General features: G+C 32.4%; 1 protein-coding gene across 4 annotated transcripts in view; it reads left to right on the forward strand.

Moving 5' to 3' along the window:
- Window positions 1-25,522, forward strand: part of LOC125073819 (ankyrin-3-like) — a 130,589-nt gene that overhangs the window by 89,820 nt on the left and 15,247 nt on the right. For all 4 annotated transcript variants that reach the window (XM_047684906.1, XM_047684905.1, XM_047684908.1 and 1 more), the window contains exons 18-20: window positions 22,549-22,629; window positions 22,761-22,932; window positions 25,266-25,385. In XM_047684906.1, the coding sequence (XP_047540862.1) occupies window positions 22,549-22,629; window positions 22,761-22,932; window positions 25,266-25,385 (373 nt within the window). The remainder of the gene's footprint in view (window positions 1-22,548; window positions 22,630-22,760; window positions 22,933-25,265; window positions 25,386-25,522) is intronic.

Here is a 25,522-nt window from a genome sequence, read left to right on the forward strand (position 1 = left end):
ATAAAAAATCTATGTTTTTCCTTGAAGTTCAAGTTTGCTTTTAACCGAATTTCATCAAATTCGGTTCAGTGGATTGGCCGTGAAAATGGAACAGACAGACGGACAGACAGAATTACTTTCGCGTAATTACTTTCGCGCTTTTCATGAATGGAATTAAATCACATAAAATAATTTCTTTCGATACGGAAGCATTGGAAATATCGGTAGAATAAACCTAATGCTAATAATGTTAATTGCATCTTTAATTGGCCGCGTCCCATCGGATGTTTCCGCTAATGGAGTTAATTAAACCGAATGGCTCTTCGGCTATAGGCGATGTTAGCTGTCGTTTCTGTTTACATTATTAAGAACCTTTACAACAACAACATGTACAGCCTGTAAATTTTCCAATGCTTGACTGCCATCTCTCTCTTTGAGGAGAAGGTTAAGAGCATATTCCACCACAATGCTGGTTGGTGGATAAGATTAAGAACCTTTCTATTATAAATAAGTGATTTCTATTTTACTTACATACTGAAAAAGCTCACCGATATACGTGACACTCATTTGTGTCGATGCAGCGTGTTTCGGAGAATGTAATCAGTCTAAAATATTATTTTCTTTTTAGCAACGCTTTGCAGTTTCATTTGAATTAATTTAACACTATTGACAAGCGTGTATTTCATGTTCTTATCAATTCTATACTTTTATTATAGAAGCGAAAATAACTCTATCGGTTACCTTTCACGCTTAACCGCTGAACCGACTTAGATGAAATTTGCCATCGAGATAGTTTGAGTTTTGGGGGCTACTTTTTATAATTCACCCCACGAAAGGGTAAACTGGGGCGTGACGGTTTGTGAGCTGTAGATAAAGTTATATAAATTTCAGCTTGTGTAGTTATATGTGCATAATATATTGATACCATATTTTATTATCAAAGATATAAGTATCTATATTCTACATATACACCCACACCCAAGACAATATAGGAAATTAATGAACTTTTTCTACAACGACTCGACCGGGAATCGAACCCGGGACCTCGGAGTGGCCTGATGAAAACACACTACTCGACCACGGAGGTCGTCAAATATAAAAAAATTATCTTAGATATGTATATTATTTTAATATTAACTATGTGTAAAATAACTGATATATTATTAAAATATTTCAACCTTGTTATGTAAAATATCATAAACAACGTATATAAGGAGCATTGTTGTTTGACGATATATTTGATGAGATGCATTGATAGATATTCTAATAAACTTTGTCACAAGGTCTTAAAAGTATCTATGTCATATTAAATGCGCATATTTATCGAATCTTAATCATAAATTCTCCAACAGTTTTAAGTGGATGATCGAGAATGATGATGATCTAGAAAATATTTATTTTATAGTATATACTTAATAATGGTGATAAGTTGATCTTGAAGTTTGTGATACATTCGTCTAATAGGCCAGTGTTTAACATTTACATTTTTTTTACATTAACAGCCTGTAAATTTCCCACTGCTGGGCTAAGGCCTCCTCTCCCTTTAAGGAGAAGGTTATGAAACATATTCCACCACGCTGCTCCAATGCGGGTTGGAAGAATACACATGTGGCAGAATTTCGTTGAAATTGCATTGCAGGAACATCATTACATCGTGAGGAAACCTGCATGTTTCCTCACGATGTTTTCCTTCATCGCTGAGCACGAGATCAACACAAATGAAGCACATGAAAATTAAGTGGTGCTTGCCAGGGTTTGCCCGAAATCATCGGCTAAGATGAACCACTTCTTCTTCTAACCACTGGGTATCCCGGCTGGCCTGGCGGTAGAAACCTATATAGCTTAACGACCACAAAACAAGTCATCTCAAATTTTCATCATACACTTTGAACATTAATGTCTCAGTGGGACTGCTAGAGCAGCATACGAGGATGATTGACAAAATACCTATTATTATTTTTAAATGGAGCCTACGTATATCGGATGAAGTATACCAGGTGTATAACGTATATCGTCATAGAGAAGCAGCGTAATGTAATAAAGAACGACTATTTTCTATAAAAGAAAAGAACGCTTTCATGATAGAAATTGATTTAAAGTGAAGCGGGGAGTAATTCTACTAAATTATAACAGTAATGATACGTTCTCGATTCTATTCCGATCCAAGTTCGACTGTTTCTTACAAAAAATAACCTCAGCTTCAATCATAATTGAGGATCTACTAAAGATTTTTTTCCTGAATGTGTTGTTGGCCCTATTGGCCTTTATAGCGTCACCGGACGTTGGGGCGAGTACTGCTCTCAGCCTTGAAGTTTGAGCCCTTCGGGTTTGGGGTTGACGTTCGTCCTGAGGGTGTCTGATATGAGATCGCACCTCGGCTCAGAACGTATGGTGGGGTATCTACTAAAGAGTAACTACTGAGTTTCAAGCCGGTTCTTCTCGGTAGTATCAATACATCACTTAATATAGTTTATAAAATGACGAAAATAAGTGCTTGTAAAAGCCTACTTGAATAAAGTCCATTTTCGATTTTGATCGAATCTCTTTATTCGATTATATTTTGACTATTTTCGATCGAACTGCAACTGGATCGTTTGGAATAGGGAAACGGCCGAACGATATACATAATTATATTTCGATTGCGATAAACTGTCTATTTTTTAGTAGAATTAAATCCCTGTTCACTGTTTACAGTTGAATAGTCAACCTTACGTATTAATTTTGTCGCTTATAATCCCGTGGGTTATTTTAAGTTAATCGAATATTGATTAAATCTTACCCCTTCGAAGCCTTTTTCGCTGTTCGCTAGTACAAAGTTTAAAGCTAGAAGGTATTGATGTAAGTTGATATTTATTTATAGTGCAAAACGTAGAGCTGGTCCTAGATATTTTCAAAGTAGGACATCAATCGGGGACAATTACTAGGGTTGTTCTACCTGTATAAACAAGGTTCTATTTATGAGTAACTTGTATCTGGTTTATCTTACGTTGTATTATTTTTAATTTATTCTTTGTTTTCTATGTATTAAGTCTTTGTTTTGACTATAATGTTATTTTGTTTATATGATATAACAGTTAAATTTATATTTTATTTATATTTTATAATTTCTTACACTCTAGTTTCTTATAAACGTTTTTGTAAAATATCCAAATTAAAAGTTGTAAAATTTTATAATTGTTGCACAAACGGACGTTATAACATTATAAGGAATTTAAGTTTGCCTAGGGATCTCTAAATGGCCTGAATATTATAAAGTTAAAAGGTCCCAAAAAAACCAATTTCCCATCCCATTTTCCGTATAGTTCTTAAAATTTTTAAATCGATTGTTCCAAATAGTCGGCAAAAGTCGATAAAAATTACAATTAAAAATATTTTAATTTTCACATGCAAATCACATATATCGTATGTCCGTGGGCGTTTCAGGCTATGACCTGCATGCGCAGTATCGATGCATGTCATACTTATTTAGGAAAACAGTACAACAAAAGGTTGACTGATAGAGAGTGCATTCATAAAATTCACAGTTCATTTCAACTGTATTGGTCACTGTAAGTGTTAAAATAAAAGATTAATATTATCAAGTCAAAAAATAACTGAATGTTTTATTTTTAAATTAAAGTAAGATTTAAATTCGACTTAAACACACATACGTAGAATATGGTTATAGGTGAGGTAAATAAAATACGAATCGGTCTAAAAACTAGTTTATGTTTTAAGTAAAAATATGTAAAGAAAGATTAGCCGTAATAGTAATTTTATTTTAAAATTGTAAATTACCCCTCCAGGCTTTTTTTCTTTATTCGTATTTAATCTATATGGGATGAAATTTGTACTCTCTACTCCAAACCATATCTTTGATATGTACTAAGCATCTAATGAAAGCCTTGTTTAGGATTTGGTCTGTTTCGCCCCCCTCGTTTGTCCGCTGACCTTGGAGATGAAAGAATCAACGAAATCGGTTCATAAACAAAAAATACATTCTATTAACGTACATTCATAAACAGACGAAATCGGATAAAACTCTTTTGTGCGGTGGTAGCCTTTACTCTTCTTAGTGTTCTTAGGTACTCTTCTTAGTGCTCTCGTGATTGGATAGACTAGTATATATTCGTCACAAAGGGAATTATTTTATAGCATCAATTTTGACTTTTATTACAGTCTTCCGTTTCTATTCTTGGACCGGTGCCAGCAAAAGGCGACGTGGGCCTTAAATCAATAAACCTCCTCTTATTTTCTTTAAGGTAAATGCCATTTAAAAGCCTGCAAAAAATCTAATTTATTACCTACATCCGTCCGTTTTGTAACTACATCTATAAAGTTATATGTTTGGTATATATGATAATTACGCTTTGTGTATTATAACACAGTTTTTTTTATATATCGTTTTTTTTAATGTAAAATAATTATTATCCAACAAAAGTTATATTTTAAATGTCTTTTAATATAAAAATGTACAAAACATGACGGTAGTACAGCGCCATCTTTAGGCCCAGTATCGAATTACATTGGATTGGACGTTTACGCAAACACTCGCCAGATGGCGTTAGTAATAACGTTAAATAAAAAAGTTAATTTTTAGGTAGTTTTATTGAAAAATAAAACAATAACTAATCAGTTCAACTTTATTTCGTAAGTATGTTTTATTCTATTTTATCGGTTATTTTAAATATTTATTATAGGTACTTTATATTATATGACGCTATGATTTAAAAGTTAATAAAACATAATATGCAATTGTTTCATCTTGTAACAGGACAATTTGTATGAACAATAAATCGGACCCTGACATTGGATAGGCACGGAAGCAAATCGTAGCAATGTTAAATCAAGCGTAACTAATACGCTAACGTGTAGGTCGACCAATGTAGGTTAGGGAATGTATAAATCTGAAATGTACGAGCTTACATCCTCGTCAAGACTTGCTTATTAATATTTTTTATTGCAAAACATAATGTATGTCTGATCGTAAATATGATTTGGAAAATATCCAAATGATACTTTTAGATTCAAGGTGGCTTCAAATAAGTTATTTGTTTGAATATGAAATCGATACTTAATATTACGTACACATTAATACATAAATAATTATATATGTATAATTATTATATTGATTTTAATTATTATAAATACATTGCTATTATTATAAGTCGTGATCGAGGTTTTACCCGTTTTTTTTGTGATTAAAAATGAAAATAGTTTCTAGAATGTTGATAAAATAAAGACTAAATAATTAAAATACCTTTGGAATTTACCCATCATCCTGTAAATTTCCCACTGCTGGGCTAAGTCCTACTCTCCCTTTGAGGAGAAGATTTTTGGAGCATATTCCACCACGCTACTCAAATGCGGGTTGGTTTGTTGGTTGTGGTTGGTTTGGCTTTTAAATGGTATCCCAATATACAAACAATTAGACTAAAGGTTATACATAGATGTAAATATTAGTTTTTTGAAATCTTGAAATAACTTCAATATTATTTATAAATTGTATAAGGTTAACCTAATTTATATATAACCTTTTTATTTTTAATTCGCAATATAAATTATAAATGCCCTAGTTACCTGAAGAGAAATAATCCTAGTTCTTGCGTTGACGTCAATGAACTTTGTAAAGACGATTGTCTATTAACAGGTGCTGTTCACTAACTTTACCCTCCCTTTGAATTAAAGTTATTTGGTCACTAGATAACAGAACAACAAGAACCGCGATGGCAAAGTGGATGTTAATTTAAAATAGCAAGTTCAAATACGTACAAGAAATACTATTAAGTAAGTGCTTAATTTGGGTTTATATGACATGCTTGCTGTTGAAGTCTGCATGTCATGATATAATGCCAAATTCACTAACTCGTAAAGAGGCAGCGTAATGTTATAAGATCCAAACCATTTCGAGACATTTCCAGTTGTGGCGTATTCACAGGCTGTGACTCTATTTATTTTTGTGCGTAAATTTATCATATCCTCATTTTATTATCTGTTTTACGATGAAAATTAAAAAATATATTTATGATTTTTTTTATGTCGATTAGATTGGCAATTTGTTTACAAACAATATTTTTTTATAAAGCACGCTTCACACACATGCATATGATGTGCTATTTATAACAGATATTTATGGCAGGGAAACCTCACAACGTTGGCACAGATTCCTATTCGGCTTAATGCATAAAAATACAAGTTAATATGTTTTACACAATAAGTCATCTTGGTATATATTCCTTTAGTATTTTACTTGTATAAACATTAAACAGTGAGATGTTTCCTAACACGACTTAAAAGTTTGTGAACATTTTCAGTTCAATAATTTGCATTAAACATTTTTGAAATTCATTCGAAAGATTTATAGATCTAATATAAAAAGAAAGTAAAAATGTATGTGTATCATAGAGCTGTACTCTCACGAAGGCGGGCCCTCTATGTTAAATTATCGTCGTTTAAATAAACATAACAATTATAATTTAATTCGTATTCTTTGCTGTCTTTGTTCTAAGTCGTCTCACGCATTTAGACATCTTATAACCACCAGCGTTACTCACGCATACTAATGAGAGTCCTTAATATTAATTTTCTTGCTTGAAAAAACGCGTTTCCCTCGTGAAGTTGGAGTGTATGTGGGACAGGCCGATGTCCAAGACGCATAGTGGTCCCTAGTACACCGTAATACCTACTAAAAAACCAGCGGTACCCTATTTTCGGCAGGCGTCACAGAATCGTTTTCACACCTGACGATTTACCCGCCTATGTGAGCCACCAATTCCTAGAGAGGATTCCCGCAGTACTATAATAGACAACCCCCCTAGTCCCTGCGGCGCCTATTGAGATGGAGGGAGAAGGTGTGCGTAGCGCTTTTTCCTCTTCCCCGGTCGTCGGCGGAGCGGGTCTGCAGCGTCCTAAGGAATAAGGTCGCGCCTTCGTATAGGTCCATATCCCATTTTTTTATATATATATTTTAGTATTTTCTATAACATAATTAATATAAATAAAGCTTTTAAAAAGGATAGGATATAATGTATTTCCATGCTACTACGTGTTCTTAAATGCTAATGAAGACTTAAAGGGCCGAGGGAAAGTCGTTATCTTTTGAGTATAGAATATAAATTAATAATAACGAAGTGCTAGTATCTTTGTGTACGAAGTGTTATATTGTATACAAGTAAATTATCTGTTTATTTCGTTGGTCTAAGGGCTATTTAATAAGGCTGCAGATCCCCATGTCATCGGTTCAAATTATTGTCTGTAACCATCGCGCTCTGACTCTGGTAGCTGAAATCAGTACAAATGAATCGTCGAGTGACTTTAATTTAAATAAATATTTATGTATGTATGCTAGATATAAAATATTTGTAAAATATTATCTTATAAATACAAACAGTCGTAACCAGTTCATTACAAAAACAAAGGAATGATAGCATATTAAAGAAACAATTGTATAAAATCGATATCTCGGTCGTGTTGCCTAAGAAGTTTCACTGACAATGTAAAAGTTTCCCAACTTCGCAAATATCATATAGGACATCCCTACCCTTACAAAGGTTATCCATACTATTTTATTAAGGGGAGGAATCGCTAGCAGTCACGATTTTACTCGACTTTTATATAAATTGTACAACACTAACTTTGAGTTGACAGTTGACACGCCCTTGAGAGAGCAGGGTGTGTTTTACTCAAAACATTTATTTTTATATATATAAGTAAATGTGGAAATCGATATTGGTAACCGATAATAGTGATGTCGTAAAGTCGATATTAATTGTTTTTCATTATATATTTGATCATGATGTTTTGTTTAACAAAAAAATTAATGCTCTAATTTTTATTCAAAGAATTATGTAGACCAGATGAAGATGTTGATTTAAATTTAACATGACTGAAATTTAACAGATATTATTTGTATATTCAAAATAAAAAAACGAAACGTTTTATTTAGAATCGCGTTAACGTAATAAGTATACAATACGTTTTATAAATATTTACGTGTATTCGCACGTTCTGTTACGCTTAACATTCGAAACGCGTGACCTGCCGCTACTAATGGTTGTGATTGTATCGCAATTTCCTTCCGACTTTATTTTCAACCACCATGACATTTAACTTGAATAAAATTCATAACAACACGAAGCAATAAGAAAAGAGTCTACCCACATCAAAAAAAGCAAGATTGTTGCGACTCTATTTTGTAAGAGTCACGCAGTCTATTGATGTATTCATATAACTGTGTACCTACGTAATTTCACATTAGAGTACCTTCCCGAAATAATAATTAGGAGAAGTTACCATTATATTTAGGAAGTAGCCGCAGACGGAATATTAATCCATGTATTGGCCTTGATTCCCAAACGGGCGCCCGATTTGGCGGGCGAGTGAGCTCACGCCGCGCCTCACAGACGATAGACGAGTGCTCATTAGCGGACCTCATTGTTGCCTGCCAGTGCTTCCTTTGATCGCACGCGAATGCAGTTAGCGTTGCTAGTCCGGCACTAGTTTCCGAACGTACATCTGCAGCGCGCGCCGTCGCCCGCGAACGTTTGAAATAATAATAAGAAAATATTTATTTACGCGCGCTTTTCGTGTTATGAAAAAATGGGTGTGGTGAAAAATCCGAATAAGAAGAATAAAACGAAAAACGATGATGTGAAAACGGATGTTGTTAACGGGAAAAACAAAAAGGATGACGGGAAAGTGAAAAAGAAGAAAAAAGTGTCGTGTTTACAATGCTTCAAGTCACCTGACGATGGTATAAATATTATGATTGTCGTTTCGTATTTATAACGCAAACGTGTCATGTCGGAAATTGTATGTAACCAATTATACGAACATGAAATTTGTCAGCGAGGCCAATGTCTTTCGGTTTCATTAACAAAAACAATCACGAACGTGACACAAAAAATATTAAGAAAGTAACATGCATATGTTCTTTGTGAATTAAATACGTCAAACGAATTAACGCGATGTTCGCAATGTTCTTTAGAATATCGAAGGGCTTGCTGTAACTATATCATCATGATAGAGGTAACGTTTCTGATATTACGCGGCTATTGAATATCGGAGTGGTATAAATGAATAATATTGCTCAAACTTTATTTTTTAAAGACTGCTTAGGGAGCACTTTTCATTGACATTACTAACAGAAGCAATAATCTCCCGCTGAGCCATTGGACCTCAACACTCCTTAAACCAAACAATTACGAATCCGATATCGAGCAAGGTTATTGTTAAAGAGAAGCAGAACACAAGAAAACACGTCGCGCCGTGATATTTGATTTGTTTTAGATATGTCTTAACTGGATATTTGATCGCGTAATTGTTTAGTTTTGTTCTCGACATAACTTCCTCGTATATGAACTCGTAAAAAAACATGTCGCTTTAAAAAAAAAATATATATATATCATAAAATAAATAAACAGTTCTTTTAAAAAATAAATTTTATGATGTATTCAAAAGAAACATAACACTAAATGATGAACATTGAAAAAATAAACTCAAGATTATTTTTCGAATTTAATGGTCAATTAAATATTGAAATAAAACCTTCTTAAACATAAAAAAGTAATGAAAAGGTCAAGCGTTACTGGTCTTACTAATGTAACTGATATTATTTCACGTTTTGAAGGGAATCTGCGAAACGAATCGACGAATTGCTCTTAGCAACGACGACCTACATCCCATGTTTATGTCCTAAATAAAACTGGTCTCGGTTTCGTAATGACCAGTCCAGGAATATATAACATCGATATCTTTCAAACATAAACTTTTGATATACTCCCTCGTTAAACATATCAAACTTTTAGCAAATTGCAGACTATTATAAATTCTGTACGTTTAACTTGTAATATTATGAAATTAAATGTATTTAATTTTCATTCGTTTAATAAATGTATTGATTGCATCACGCAAATACTACTGCGCTGAATTCAATGAAACCATTTTTGTTCATAAGCTTCGATAGACTTCGTTTGGATGAAAATGAAAAACAGGCACCTAATAGGTATGAAGTTAAGACTCCGATATAAAATAATTACTATTATATAAGCAATCTTAAGTATACTATCTATATTATAATTATACAGATGTTTTAACAGTTGTAACAAAAGCAATTACAATAAATTGTATGGACTATTCTTGAATAAAACAGCTGTAAACCAGGGATGTTACGGATACGTAATTTCTGATCAGTATATGGATACGGATATATGAATAATATTTTATCGGTTTTAGATAAGTTACATTTACGAAATTATTTCGGAATATCCGATTGTTTCGGATAGTTTTAATAACGCATATTATAAATTGTAAATAAAAAAAAACTATGCAAAATCAAAATTATATAGATAGATTTTTATTTCGGATATCCGATAGTTTCGGTTATGGTTACGGAACTCTATAACATCTCTACTGTAAACCTTATTATGTAACAAAAAACGGGAAATTTGAAAAATCTACGTCATTTTATAAGGTGATGACTCATTTGATTGCATTTACATAATTATTGTACTTAACATAGCATGTCGAGAGTTCATGTTTATAAATCACAAATATTAACATGGTGTTTCGAATTAAGTTCTTCAGAATAGCCCTTCTGTATTATGTTTGAAATCAACGCGTCCTTTATGTAACAATAACACGTGTTTGCTTGCTGTATTTTGTGAGATTTGAATTAAGGGGAATGTATCTCGCAATATACGTAATAAAATAAAATTAATAATTGTCGTAATTCATTTTTATTGAATACAAACAAATACATAAATTGTGTCATAAAAATGTCTCGGTGGAGTAGAGATTCGATTAGAGGATAGATTTAGAGGTCTGGAGCCCCTTGGGCAACTGAGGAGGGGATGGCCCTAAATATATATATATATATGTATACAGATTCATTTCTGGCAGTCAGTCTTTACAATAATTTTTTTACAGATGTTATTCTTTCGGAATTATGTTTTTTTTTTAGTATCTCTGTTATGGAGGTCCCGGGGCAGTTGCCCTTGGCAAGGGATAATGTGAGGTTTCCTTCCTCGAAAATAATTTCTAAGATGTTTACTTTTGCTTACAAATATAAAAAGGTGTTTTTATCCTCGAACTAAAATACAGGAGAAGTAACATTCATATTGATCACATTTTTTCTTTTACTTGAAACTGTTTACATTTAATTCAATCACTAAATCGAAAAATCAGTTCATAATAATGATACATTATATTTTATAGTAGGTATTCATTTATTCCTATAAATGTATTACATTAATGTTAAAGCACAACTTATAATATCAGTCGTACAGATTCTGAAAAAGATACGCGCGTACAAACAAGAATAAGATCGCGAAAACAAATATCCTTTATTATTTGAAATTATTATTAACTTCATCATTTATAATTAGCTGTTTTTTACTTACTGGCACCAATTAAATATAACATGTAGGGTTTTTTATTAGAATATAATAAGTTCAATATGAAATTACGGTCAAGACATGTCAATCTATTATTTCGAAATGTACGTACTCACTACTCACGTCTAATATATAAACTAACTATTTTACCCCCTGCCTTCGCTCGTGTGTTAAAGGGGGTCGTAGGTTTTAGTTATTAAAAAAGTAGCCTATGTCCTTTCTTGGGGTTCAAGCTTGTTCCACGTTAAATATAATTTCATTCCGTTCAGTGGTTTATCGTAAAAGATTAATAGAAATAACTGCTTTCGCATACATAATATTTAAAAAATATATTTAATTAAAAATAATTTCGCGTTGTTCATACTAATGAATTCTTTGACACGTCCAGCTTTCTTCGCACAATACAGAGAGTACAGTCTCTATAGCTGTCTGATCTTTAATGGTCTCAATTCGAGTAATTCGAAGCGTAGGAAATGTAAATTGTCGTCTAACAAAGCGTAATCCAGCAGTCGAGTCAAGGTCGATAGCGTTTCGTTCAACATAATCATTACTTCATAGATACACATGAGCGACCGCGTACGTGTAAACAACTATAGTAGATTGTTTTGCTCCATTTTGCGCAAAGCCTAGGAAATATTTTTTTTTAATTATTCTCGTTAACGTCGCTTCGTAGTCATTATTATTATACGTCTTTTGGAAAATTGATTTTTCGTGAGACATTTAGTAAGGTTATATAGGCCTATTTATTTATTAAGGTTATATAGACTTTACAAGATCAAGTTACATATATACAAGGGGATGAGACCGCTCGGAACAGTTATTTTTGATATACAGCTGTATTTTATGGTTTTATCTCAAGAACTGAATTGATTTATTTGTGATCGATCGTCCCTCTATTGATAATGGTCATAAAGGTACATAACTTCACGGTACTACCCAGCCAACATTAACCGTAAAATAATATGGGTTTTTATAATAATTCATATGGCAAACAATATATTTTGATTTGTCGTCAAATGTTACCCTTGTATGTCCTTGGAGTTTAAGCTGCTTCATACTACTTTTTCATCAATTTCGGTTCAGTAGTATGGCCATGAAAGATCAACAGACAGACATATTTTCGCATTTATAATATTACTATATATATGACTAAAGTCCATACAAACGTATACATTTGTAGTTATAGTTGGTGGTTTATTTCATCATACATAAATCGAACGTTTCTTTTCATACGTCGTACAAAATCAGGATGTTCAGTTTAAGTCAATTTGCATTCATGTTACAACCGAGATGAGATCACGCAGGTATCGCACAATGAAATTATTGTATCAATAAACACGGCCATTAACGTAACAGTGCTAACGTTAGAGAATCCTGAAAACTTTGTTTTATAGATAAACAGATAAAAACCTTGTATGAGGTAATATCGATTTAATGAGATTCTGTTATGAATAACTTCGTAAAGTTCGATATAATTGTGACTTTGACAAGGTAGCTAAGTAACTCAAGTAACATTGATTTTTGTATTGAGGTAAATTAGTGTGTAGAACTCTTGTATATTTATTGAATATAACGGGTTCAAATCGGAACATGTGTGTAACTAATGTCGGATGAACTTATAATAGTTCCACTAAAATCGTACTAGAGCAGCGATTAGCTCCAAATTTTCTATTTAAGTAGAGGCGAAGGAAGAAAGAAAGCGCGCCCCTCCACATAAAAAAAAATCGTCTTGTATTAGTATGCGTGACGCTCGTGCTTAAAATATGTTTTAGTGTGCGTGAGATGACTAACATAAAAATAAAGAGAGCAAAAAAAATGCTAATTAGTTTATGTAATTAATCTTCCTTCGTAAGTAAATAGATCTATACTGTTGTTTGATAACATCGTCGTTCGCCATATTTAATTCCTTTGACTTAAGTATCATATTTTACATTATATAAAGCGTATTAAAATCACAACCCGTTGATAAGTAATTTAATTTTGAGACGCTAATATTAGTATAAAATTGTTAGTAAAAATGACCTTCGCAAAACATTAAAACCTCCGTGCCTTATTTGCTGAACTCGTTTTAACATTCCCTAAAATTATCTGTTAACAGATTTCCTAGGACACAATCTTGAGCACACATAGCAAAGTGTTTTTTTTTTTAAGAAAACAATCTATACGCACGATAAGTAAAATCAAGGTCGAATACGAATACGTTTCGTTATGTTACGTTTTAAGTAAAAACATTTCCGACGATAAAAGGGCGGAGTTAGCTATACTCAAGTCAATCTTGCTGAGTTTTGTGTTATTTATTCGATAGTTAAAATATACTTTATTTCAATAAGATCTTTGAAGCATATTGTAACTGCCATTAAATGGCAGTTACAGATTTTTGGTATTCTATCTAAAAATCAAACAATCGCACGTAACTATAAAGATGTTTCCTAATTTCTTAATAACTTTAAAATAGAATAGGCCCCGTTATGTAAATAATATAAACGTACGTTATCTTGAAAACGCTTTATAATAAATCGTACATATATGTCGTCGATATATTATATAACACAAGTCCAAGGTATTGTGTTAATGCATGAATAATAAACACATATGATTATTACATTTCATTCAGTAAGACATAAATAAACATCGATGTTTCGTATCTTAAAGACAATAAATAATATACATATATATTTTAATTAATATTTGTATTTTAATTATGAATTATTTCCACGCGCTCGATATTTCGATTACTTCGAGTATAGTACTCGATGGTCTGTTGTAAGACTGCGGAAGTACTCGGATCAGGCCAGAAAAACATTTTTTTTTATCCGTAAATTTTTACTAGCAGTTTGTATGTTGCCGTTTCAGATTGGTGTCCAATCTTGCTATGAGATTGATTGAGAGAAAAGACAATTTTGTTGCATTTTTGTTTGTGCATACACTTTTGCACTGTAGGTAATATATTCTGCGTACTTGTCTTTTATATGTTGATTGACTCACGTGACCGAAATAGCTTATGAGGACATCATCAGCGTCTTCATAGTTTGCACTTTTATTACAAAGATTTAAGCACTGTCATACTCTTTCTAAAAGTAAAAAAAAAAAAAAAAAACAAATCTATGACAGACATTTTGGTAAGCAAAATAAATAATTAAATAAATAATTTGCAACGCAACGCAAATATTTTATTGTAAATATTACTCATTGTCTATGACATCAAATCTGTCAGATTTGCTTAGGCCGCCTCCAGTCATCTCAACGCCCATATGTAAAATTATCTATTTTAACGTCTGAGATACTGCGCAAGCGGATGTCCGGAAATTTTGAGATTAACTCTGGGAAGGTTAAAATATTCTGTATACAGTGCAGTGAAAACTTCTCAAAGTGAAAATTCATTGCATTTTCCTTTAATCAGTTGCAGGATAGAAAAAATAAGTTAGCGAACAAGCGCTTTGCGTGTTAATATTTATTGATTATAATGTAAATCTCAGTATATTTTAATGACGGTCGTTTAGTTTTTTAAACTCGGTAACACCAGCTCAGTGCACTGAATAAAACGCGCACGTTTTGGCTTATCACATAAAGTTACGTTAAAGGAAATCGAGGAGTTTTTATTGTAAAGCATACGATATTGCATTTGTACTTTTTAACGCATGTTGCGATTCAATCATCATGTCAATAGCCTTTAAATACCTGTCCGCTTGTGGCGGGCCTAATCGTCAAGGGCGTGATGTGATACAACGTAGATAGGATCCGATGTGGCGGAATGGTTTGTGACAATGGCAATCATTGCTCATGTCCATCACCTGCCAGGTGAGTTTTATGATGTAAACAGTTTGTGTACATGATTGTAAAACAATGTGACGTATAAATATACAAGCTCCCCGTGTATTTACATAACGCGTCGGTATTATTCCAGGCAATTAGATTTACGTCGTCTCCTATGTTCATTGCTGAAGATAATGTCATACTTAAATTAACAAAACTATAAATTGCTTTGTTCAATCGTTTGCATTAAAAAAAGTTTTAAAATAAATCGCTTGTTTTGTTTCAGTCAAAAATGTATTTTATGCGTATTATGTTTAAACATTGTTTTCCTTTATTGGATAATAGGTATAAGTTGTTAAATAGACAATAGTAAAAATAAGCTGTTACGTCATTCTCGTATTGTAAAAGCTAAAGATAGATATGACAATATCATTTTGTTATTCAATTTATAGTAGACGAAGATTATGTATGAAACACAAAGAAAATAGATTTAAATTGAAAAGTTTCATTAATATAATTTGAACTCAACAATTGTATCTGTAGGTATTTGTTTATTATGAAAATGCTAGCTTAATTGACAATGGAAAAACATGGGAGTCAAAACCAAGGAGAGCTATTTAGAAGAGGGTGTTTAGAATATTTTTTACACAAATGCATTAGACAAAGATTGTAGAAATACTCGGAGCTAATTCGAAAATCCGTGTCGTGTGGACTTTTAATTAATGGTTCGAACGATGATTAATCAAGTAGAATTACGCTTCATTAGAATCGAGTGAGTTTTCGTTATTGTTTATAATTTTTCACGTGCTCGGGATGATGAAAACATCGTGAGGATAACTGCATACAGATGAAATTATAGTACACGTGTATTCTAAACATCATTAGAGCATTGTGGAAAAAGCTCCAAGCCTTCTCAAGCATGCAGAAGGAGGAATTTCCCTAACAGTTGGATATGTAGCCTCTAATTCTACTTACAAATTGACGACAACAAAAACGTAATCGTTGCCCTTCAGCCATTTTCCTATTATACTAATGCAACAATCCACTTGCTGTTCGGTCAAACTTGGATCGGCATCGTATCGTAACTGATTGTATAACTAGAATTGATCCACAGTTACGATTAACCTGAGGTTTATTTTTGTAAAGAATAGTCGAAGTTGGTCCGGAATAGTCAGGAACTTTTCATTACCGTTTTATGTGTGACGTTTTTAAGTATACATTTAAGACGATTTAAAATACAATTTATTTATGGATTAACGATGTTGTGTCCTCAAGAATATTAACATATCTTATCGTTATTAAAGTTTATTATTTAAGAATAATAAATAATAGCACGTATAATTTGTTCCAATGCAGGGCGAAGACTACTTATCTTGTTAAGGCGAAGAAAAAAGAAAAATATTTTTTACGACGTTTCACTGACATTTGGCGTCTTAATTATTTGCAAGTTTCTATAACTCGTAAAAATCGTACTCGATAATACTCAATGGCTTCGAATCCTCGACTCACTATTTAGATTATTTCCCATCGTCCATTGTTCTATCACGGTTCTCCGAATAACATGCGGGACGATATTCGCTGAAACAAAACCAAGGAGACAAGCATTATAGAGCTATTTAGGTTAAAGGATACATTCATTAAGCAATTTTATTACTGTACAGTGACGCTAAAACAGAGTTCTGATAGACACATTTTGAAAGATACCCACTCGTAATATTAACATCGTTAACACAACTACAAATCGTTAAATAAATAATACAGTTCTACTATTTACGTAATCTAACTGACCTACTTTGATTGAAGATGAATAACTTCAATTTTTATATTAAAAAACATAATCACTGTCGTCAATTTATATGCTGGATTGACGCAAGGATTCTAACGAATGAACAGTACTCTCCTTTTCGGGCAGTCGACTAAAGGACAAGAAATATTGAGACTACAAATGCTATGATATCTTGACAATGTTATTCATATAAATACATATAATAAATTTATTCATGTCAAAGAAAAAAAACTGAGTGCGTTGTTACGTTTCTATCTAATTCTAGTGTTACAATTTATATTTTTTAATTAATTTAATATTAATTATACAACACTTTTTTTATTTTTCTTTATATCCTGTTTAATATGTAATGGCTTGGCAATACCCACCTTATTACAATTGAATTCAATTTATTGATGCGAATTTAACATTAAACTATTATTTTTAAACAATTTTAGTAATATATGTCTTATGTTATGTACAAATAATTTATTAGTTACGTGCTCGTTAACTTTTTTTATTGTATAATTTATAATATAGTTTTTTTTTTCAAACTTAAATTAATCACTAGCTGTTCCGCGCGGTTTCACTCGCGTCAAACACGACTGCTCCGCCCCTATGGGTCATTGCGTGATATTATATAATCGATAACCTTTCTTAATAAATACGGTATCCAATGCAAAAATATTATTTCGAATGTGACGTGACGATATGAGTATTGAGATTAACGCATTCAAACCAATTCTTTAGCTTTATATATTTTATATATAGAATAACGAAGGCATGAATGCTTGCATTTTGGTTGATGATTGCGGATTCAAACCCAGACAAGCTTAATTTGTGTTTATAAGACATCCCGTGCTCGGCGGTGAAGAAAAACGTCGTGAGATGACCTGTCAATAAGTCTCTGCCACATTTGAGCTCGCTAACCTATATGGAGCAGCCTAGTAGAATAAGCACCAAACCTTTCCCAAATTACCTTAAGCCCAGCTGTGGGACGGTTACAAATTTTTACTCTACATTTTATAAATATATAGAATAACAAACTATTGGTTTGGATTGTGAGGAAGTCAGCGTAACTAAAGTGACAAGGTGATATGTGGAATGGTTAATATTTCTTGCAATATCTATTGGCAGAGGTGACCACTTACCATCAGATGGCCCATTTGCCAGTACTATAAAATAGGCTATATAGAGTGTTTTATATATGTTTTAATATAAAATATATAACATATATAACACTCTATCTTATTAGATTCTGACAGATTATTTTGCTGGTGACGTCATAAGCTATAATTAATATATACTACTACTATAACCTACTATAACCTATAACACATACGACATCTCACTTGTCAAAGTCGATTGAAAGGTTGAGGCTTGTCGGTGAAACATCAATGTTCTAGTCATCTATCATATTTTCTTGTGTGTACCGTACGTAAAATGAAAATATTTACAACAATAGCTTATTAAATAAACCGATTTATTGTATTACACACATCTGTCTAACAGACTTACGAAGGGTTTCTTCTTTCTAAGATTTGTATTTAATATAATAAGCTAAGGTTGTTTGTAATTTATTACTATTCCACTTTAAAATATACACAGTACTTTTTACACAATGACACCAATGATTGCGGGTTCAACCCCACGCGATCACCACTGAATTTTCATGTGCCTAATTTGTGTTTATATTTCATCTCGTGCTCGGCGGGGAAGGAAAACATCAAATGTCTAATTTCAGCGAAATTCTGTCATATGTGTATCCACCAACCCTCGTTGGTGCAGTGTGGTAAAATATGCTTAATTTAAACCTTCTCAAAGGGAGAGGAAGCCTTAGCCCAGCAGTGGGAAATTTAAAGGCCGTTACTGTATTACACATTACAATATATATAATGTACTGTATTGTGTATAAATCAGTAAAGCTTATAAATTTCAACAATCAGTTTTCATTTATGTTACTAATATTATGGACGCGATAGTTTGATGGAATGAGTTTGTTTCTCAATCACGCCGATGCTGAACGGATCCAAATAATGGGCGAAACTACGGCACAAATAAGTAGCACATATTACCCTGACTTCGGTCTCATAGAATTATCATTCCTTGGGACGTAAAGAGAAAGAAGGATATTATCTCAAATGTCGTGCCTCAAACAAATTAACAATACTTTCCTTATTACATTTCGGCCTCTAGCCAACTGAGCAGGGGGATTTGACTTTGACTCCTCGTCTTCCAGTTATTTTGAATTTCTCGCTAAAAATAAAATTAACTTCTCATAACTTATTAACGTGCTTGTTTATTAATATGCCTAAAAATTCAATCGTAGTGCTTGAGGCGGCACTGGAAAAGTGGAATATAAAATATATATAGGCATATATACGTAAAAGCGAAATACCACTGACTGATTAATTACGAAATCCCAGAAACTATAACACCTACAAACTTGGTATTTGGCAGGCAGGTTTCCCTATAAGGTTTAGACATCGGCTAAGATTTTACGAAACTATTCCTAAGGGGGTTTGAAGTTTATGTTGTATACATTTCCCGCAGGTTCAGATAGTATTAGTATAAAAATATTGTCCATGACGAAATAAATATACGTAGCACCTTTCATGGTGATCAGGTTAAACGGTGTTGAAGTATGTTGAACTAAAACAGACATAACATTTACAGCATGTAAATTTCCTAGGCTAAGCCCTTTGAGGAGAAGGCTTGGAGTATATTCCACCGCGGTTCTCCAATGCGTGTTGGTGGATACACATGCAGCAGAAATTCGTTGAAATTAGATACATGCAGGTTTCCTCACAATATTTTCCTTCACCGCCGAGCACGAGATGAATTGTAAACACAAATTAAGCACATGAAAATTCAGTGGTGCTTGCCTTGGTTCGAACCCGCCATCATCAGTTAAGATGCACGAAAATAAAACAGACACACATATTCAATTTTATATAACTTATAAAGTTTATTATTAAATGTTGTAATGTTGCGGTAAAATCACATCCACGCTATTCTTTATTGGCTAAAATAAACGCTAAAAAGGCGCCTGAGGTCATCTCTATTAAGGGTAAATGGATACCGGGTAGCGATGTGGGTAGTATTTACACACTAGGAGCGGCTGTTGACATCATCCGTGTTTAAATGGCAGTTAATGCATGCATATTTGTTATCCTGAGTTGCATTACAATGAGCTTCGCAGTAAATTTGTTTTTTTAATTACAGATAATAAAATTAATGTCGCAATTGTCTTGTTAATCGTACGTAAATGAGATATGGAAACTTTTTGCTTTAGCGATCTTCGAGTATTTGTAAACAAGAATTATGTTATATTGTTTTTGCAAAAAAATAAACTTTAATATATGTTAATAATTATTATATTTTTCGAGCAACGGGAGTGTATAGGCCCAATTACTTTTTATTGGTCCGCCTGGGCTTTCCAACTCTCGACCTTATAAGTAAGCCACTAAACCAACGGAATATGCTATGTCTATTATTAAACCGTGTGTTTGCTTACCCTTCAAACCAAAGCACAATTTGTTATATAAATGTGATCGTAACCTATTTGGACAAGGTCATTCACAATAACACACTACATTAGCAAACGAAAAAAAAAAGTTATTACGCACTACCTGATGAAGCGAGTGGTAAATACATACAAACATACATACATAGAAGGTTTTTATTCGTACAAGTATCTACGTATTTACGACGCAATTACGTCTAAGTGCTGCCGTGAACGTTTTTATGAATCAGACTCCGAGAATAGATTGCTCTTTAAATATTATTCTACAATATCATTTAATGTAGATATTCAAATAGAAATAAAATCTAAAAGGCTGTTAAATTTTTTAAATATATTTATACACATTTAAATTGCTCTCTTTAGATGTTTTAAAGAAGACATAAATATTTATTCAGGTAATAAATATTTAGTGCTAAATGTTACAACAAAATTTCCGATAATTTTCATATCCGAAACAAATATGTATCCGTACGAATTTACTGAAACAGAGTCATAAATTATTCCTTTAAATGCTTATTATTCTTTCTTATGTTTTAAGGTCTACATTTTTACACCATTAAATTTTTATTAATCAAATATATGAGTTGAATTTTATTTATTTACGAGTAACTCCAGATATTAGTTTGTGTACCCAACGGATTGATCTGAAGTTTTGCAAACACTTATGGTACTTGTTGCAATACGGTATTATATTCGAATTAATACTCTAATAATAATATCTAGTTCTAGTAAATAATTATTTATTCGCATGAATAAGGTAAAGCTTTTTTATATCTAATTCATTTCGCTCATTATATGGGCAAGCAAATATATGTGAATAAAAAAAAAGATATAGAACCTACATGGATAAAGAATTTATTCTTTTTTTAAATTAAACCTCTTTGCATCACGGATGTTAGTAGTTAAATTGAATCAATTCCAATGAATGAAAGATAATAATTATTATCGGACACGACCTAATAACTTGTATAGGTATTCCAAAGATTTCAACACGACACAATTGGATGAAGTCAGATGTCAGCATGTCAGGTGATGGTGGAGTCAATTGAACACCTACTCGATGACCTCATAGTATTACTTATGTAATGCATGGAGTTTTTTTTTTTTAATTTCTGACGTTTGTTGAAACATCAAACGAATGGTGGGAAACAAAGGTTGCAGTTACGATGATTGCGTAATGTTTTTGTTTTAAAATGTAATGGAGATACTTTGCAAAATGTGTTAACAAACTATTGACTTAGAATAAATCCAAACAATTTTTTTTGGGAAAATATTTTTCATTCTCTGATATTCTAACTTAAATATAATACCAACGTTTAAGTACGTATCTTGTTTAAAAGTCGTGAATATATTTTACAATTTTTATAAAAAAAAAGTCTTTCTTTCAAGTAATATTTATTTTATAAGCTAATTTGAAATCACATTAGTTATTAAATAATATTACGAACATTGCTATTTGTTTATCAATGAATGCAATTCAGGCGTTGTTCCAAGTTTCTTATAACTCGTTCAGGAAACACGTGTCGTATAAATGCATTACGTTTAGTTACACAATCAATACAGTCAATGTACTTAACTGTTGTATTAATTCCACCGAAAAATGCTGAAGCGAGATAGCTGTATCGTTGTATGGTTCTCTCATATTTATAATTGAATATCAATTTCGTTTCTATTTGTGCATGCGCGGGAGCAGAGACAACGTTCCTTATTTAAACTGTTAGGGACTTCCTTACGGCGTGTTCCTATCATGGACGCTTTCTAAGCGTGGTTTCAATCAAATACAAATGCAATTATACATATTCAAATGTATTTATATAAATTAAGACATGTTGAAAAAAGAGAAGAGAAAAAGAGTTCTGTCTACTGAGGGTATTTTAGTACAATCAATTTGGGTGCATTATATGCGATTAAAATACGCACATTGCACACAAACAATTATTCTCACTTCAGAACTGGTATGGATGAAACCAATTAATAACAACAGGATAATTGAAAGATTTTCTTAACTTTTTCAACCGCTAATAAAAACAATCTAATAAGACAATAACTATATGTCTGACTGTTATACGAATTTAACTTATTTTATGAACATAAATTAAAAAATTGTTATATATACATTTTTATAATTTCTAATTGCATGTAATTTGTTATAGGTGGTTTGGAAGGCAAATACCGGGTCGCGGCACCTGAACTCATGCAGGACACATTCATGAGCGACTCCGAAGACGAAGGCGGTAAGATTATGCTTTCTCGTTCTAAACATATATAAAAGGCAAACATATCCATGTTGAAATAAAAGTTGAGTGGAATGTTTGACAGTTTTATTCTGTTCGATTCTAAGTGCTGATTATTTTCAAAATTGCAGGAGAGGTTGAGTGTCCAATTCAACAACAGCAACAGTACCGCTACATGAACAGCGAGGCAGGCACTTTGAACAGGGCTAGGCCGCTGGAGGACAGCGTTACCGATGGACATCTCTGGCCCAGCAACAATGATAGCCGAGTGGCCACCATCGAGCGTCAGCCGCTTGACATCGGGTGAGCATTACGATAGGACTAATATACGTCCACTTGTAAACACACGATGTACAAGTCCTCCTATGTAAGTACTAAGTACCATCGTATATTCTATTGCCAAGCAGCAAAACGAAGTATTGTTGTTTTTCAGTTTGAAGGGTGAGATAACCAGTGTAACTAGAGACACAAGAGAGATTAAATTTAAGCTCCCAAGATTGGTCGCGCATCGGCAATGTAAGGAATGGTTATAATTTCCTACGGCGCCAATATCTTAGGACAGTGATTGGCTAATTTCCATTAGGTGGCCCATTTGTCTATTCGCCTATCGATGATGTAAAAATAACATACTTCCATCAGCCTTTAAAAGTCTAATTTATGTTATATAAACGTTGTAGAATAAAGATAGACAAAATATCATATATTATCCAAGATATTCGCAAGTCGCATATATTTTCGTGTCGTGAGAAACGATAAATGAAAAAGATTGAAGTTAATTATTAGAATTATGTATTATTATATTTAAACATCTGCCAATATTATCTATCCGTAGTAGGCTATTTGATAATGCGAAAAATAAAGTGTCAATTATTGTAATGAGTATATATTATGAGTTTAAAAATTGTTATTTATTAACAAAAGTTGAAAATAATAATTCATTTATTCAAAAGTCCTTAAATAAAAATGCTTTTTTTTTAAAGTTTGTCACATGACACAAAACTCCTGATTGGTCGGGTTTATGAAGACGTCACTTGCTTGTTAACCTCGTTTGTCTACTGTATGTGGATTATATGTGCCACAGATTACAATACAGGCAAGTGACGTCACCGACCCTATTGCAGCGCCATATTGTAGCGTTTTCGCGCTATTTAAAAATGGAATTTTTAATTTTATATTTTTCAGTAAATGTGTACTAGAATTATAAAAAAACAACTTTTACAGGGTTCCATAACCTCTACTAAATAATATAATAATGGATTTTAAAAACCTGTCAAATATCCTATTGAACATTGGAAGAAAAAACGTGAAAGGCTTCATTTTTTTAACTACTAGTATACATATATAGTTAAAATCTTAGATTATTTAGTATATTTATCTAGATAGAGTGCACTTGAAGAAAACTGAAACAAATGAGCCAACTCGATTATATTGGTGTGCGTGACAGCCAAATACAATAACTACTTTACTAATGTGCGTGTACTCATATAGTCAAAATTTGGCCACAATTTTTACGAAAACCTAAAGAAAACCTATCGATTAGGTACTGGTTACCTCATAGACATGGGCTTTTATTATGTAGAATCAACAAATTGTATCCTTGACCTTGTAATTAAAGTTGATTCCAATGGCAGGAGGATTAAAGATAAATAAAAAATTGACCTTGAATTAACTTGACATCATTAAGTGTCGAGTACTAAATAAAAAAAATACTTATTGAATGTCGACGTAATTGCTTCCGAAACTTTGGAACTAAAATTGAAGCGGGTACAAATAGTTAAGAGGAATAGAGTTATATCATTACATAGTATAAAACAAAGTCGCTTACCGCTGTCTGTCCTTGTGTATGCTTAGATCTTTTAAATTACACAATGGATTTTGATGCGGTTTTTTTTCAATAGATAGATTGATTCAAGAGGAAGGTTTATATGTTTAATACATGCACAATATAGTAGAGAAACACTGATAATTTTAGAGGTTTCGAAAGTGATGTTTTAAATAAATACAAATTTTGTGTTCAATTGCAAACAACCCTACGATATAGATCAAGATAATGTACTACAGCATATTACACCTCAAAAAAGTCTTCAAAAAAGTCCGCAATGGTATATGATGTCTATCTCTTAGGGATAACCCACAATAAAAAAAAATTATCCTTTACTTTGTACGAGAAATAATGACTTATTTTCGAAGCGATTTTATAAATACCTTAAATACATTGCGCATTTAATATTGATCAATATGGCTCTTTACTGCATACAATTTAAATGAATATTTTCGAAGATATTATACATTTAAAACGAAGGAACAGGTTTTGTATTGTCTAATGACAATAAAGCTGTGAACGTTGTAAGACATTCTGTAGTATATTTAGTATCAGCTATTGCACCCGCGCGAAGCCGGGTGGGTCGCTAATTATGCATAAAGATATATTAATCTGAAATTGTTTGTTTGTATGCATAATACAGCAGAGCTAGTATCAAATCGCAGGGGATATGAAAATCTAACGTTTGTTAATTTTTACTCCTCCTACCATTATAATAGACCATAGACTGGTTGACTAACACTTATAAGAATATGTATTAAATATTAAGGTTTATTGATAAATAAATTATTTACTAAGTATATTTATATTGAAGATTTCTGGTGTCGTTCGTGGTCGACGCCCGTGGAGGTGCCATGAAAGCGAAGAGACGAGGAGGAGTGCGTATCATCGTCCCCCCGGCCGCCTGCGCCGCACCCACCAGGGTTACATGTCGGTTAGTAGAAACACTCCATAAAAACCTATTGTATTTTACTTTTTTTTAATATTTGTTTAGTTCAAATTTATATTAGGTTTCTTAATAATATATAGAAACATTATTAATAAATATTAGCTTATTATATATTAATTCTA

Source organism: Vanessa atalanta, chromosome 25 (genome assembly GCF_905147765.1).
Source record: "Vanessa atalanta chromosome 25, ilVanAtal1.2, whole genome shotgun sequence".
NCBI classification, from domain to species: Eukaryota; Metazoa; Arthropoda; class Insecta; order Lepidoptera; family Nymphalidae; genus Vanessa; species Vanessa atalanta.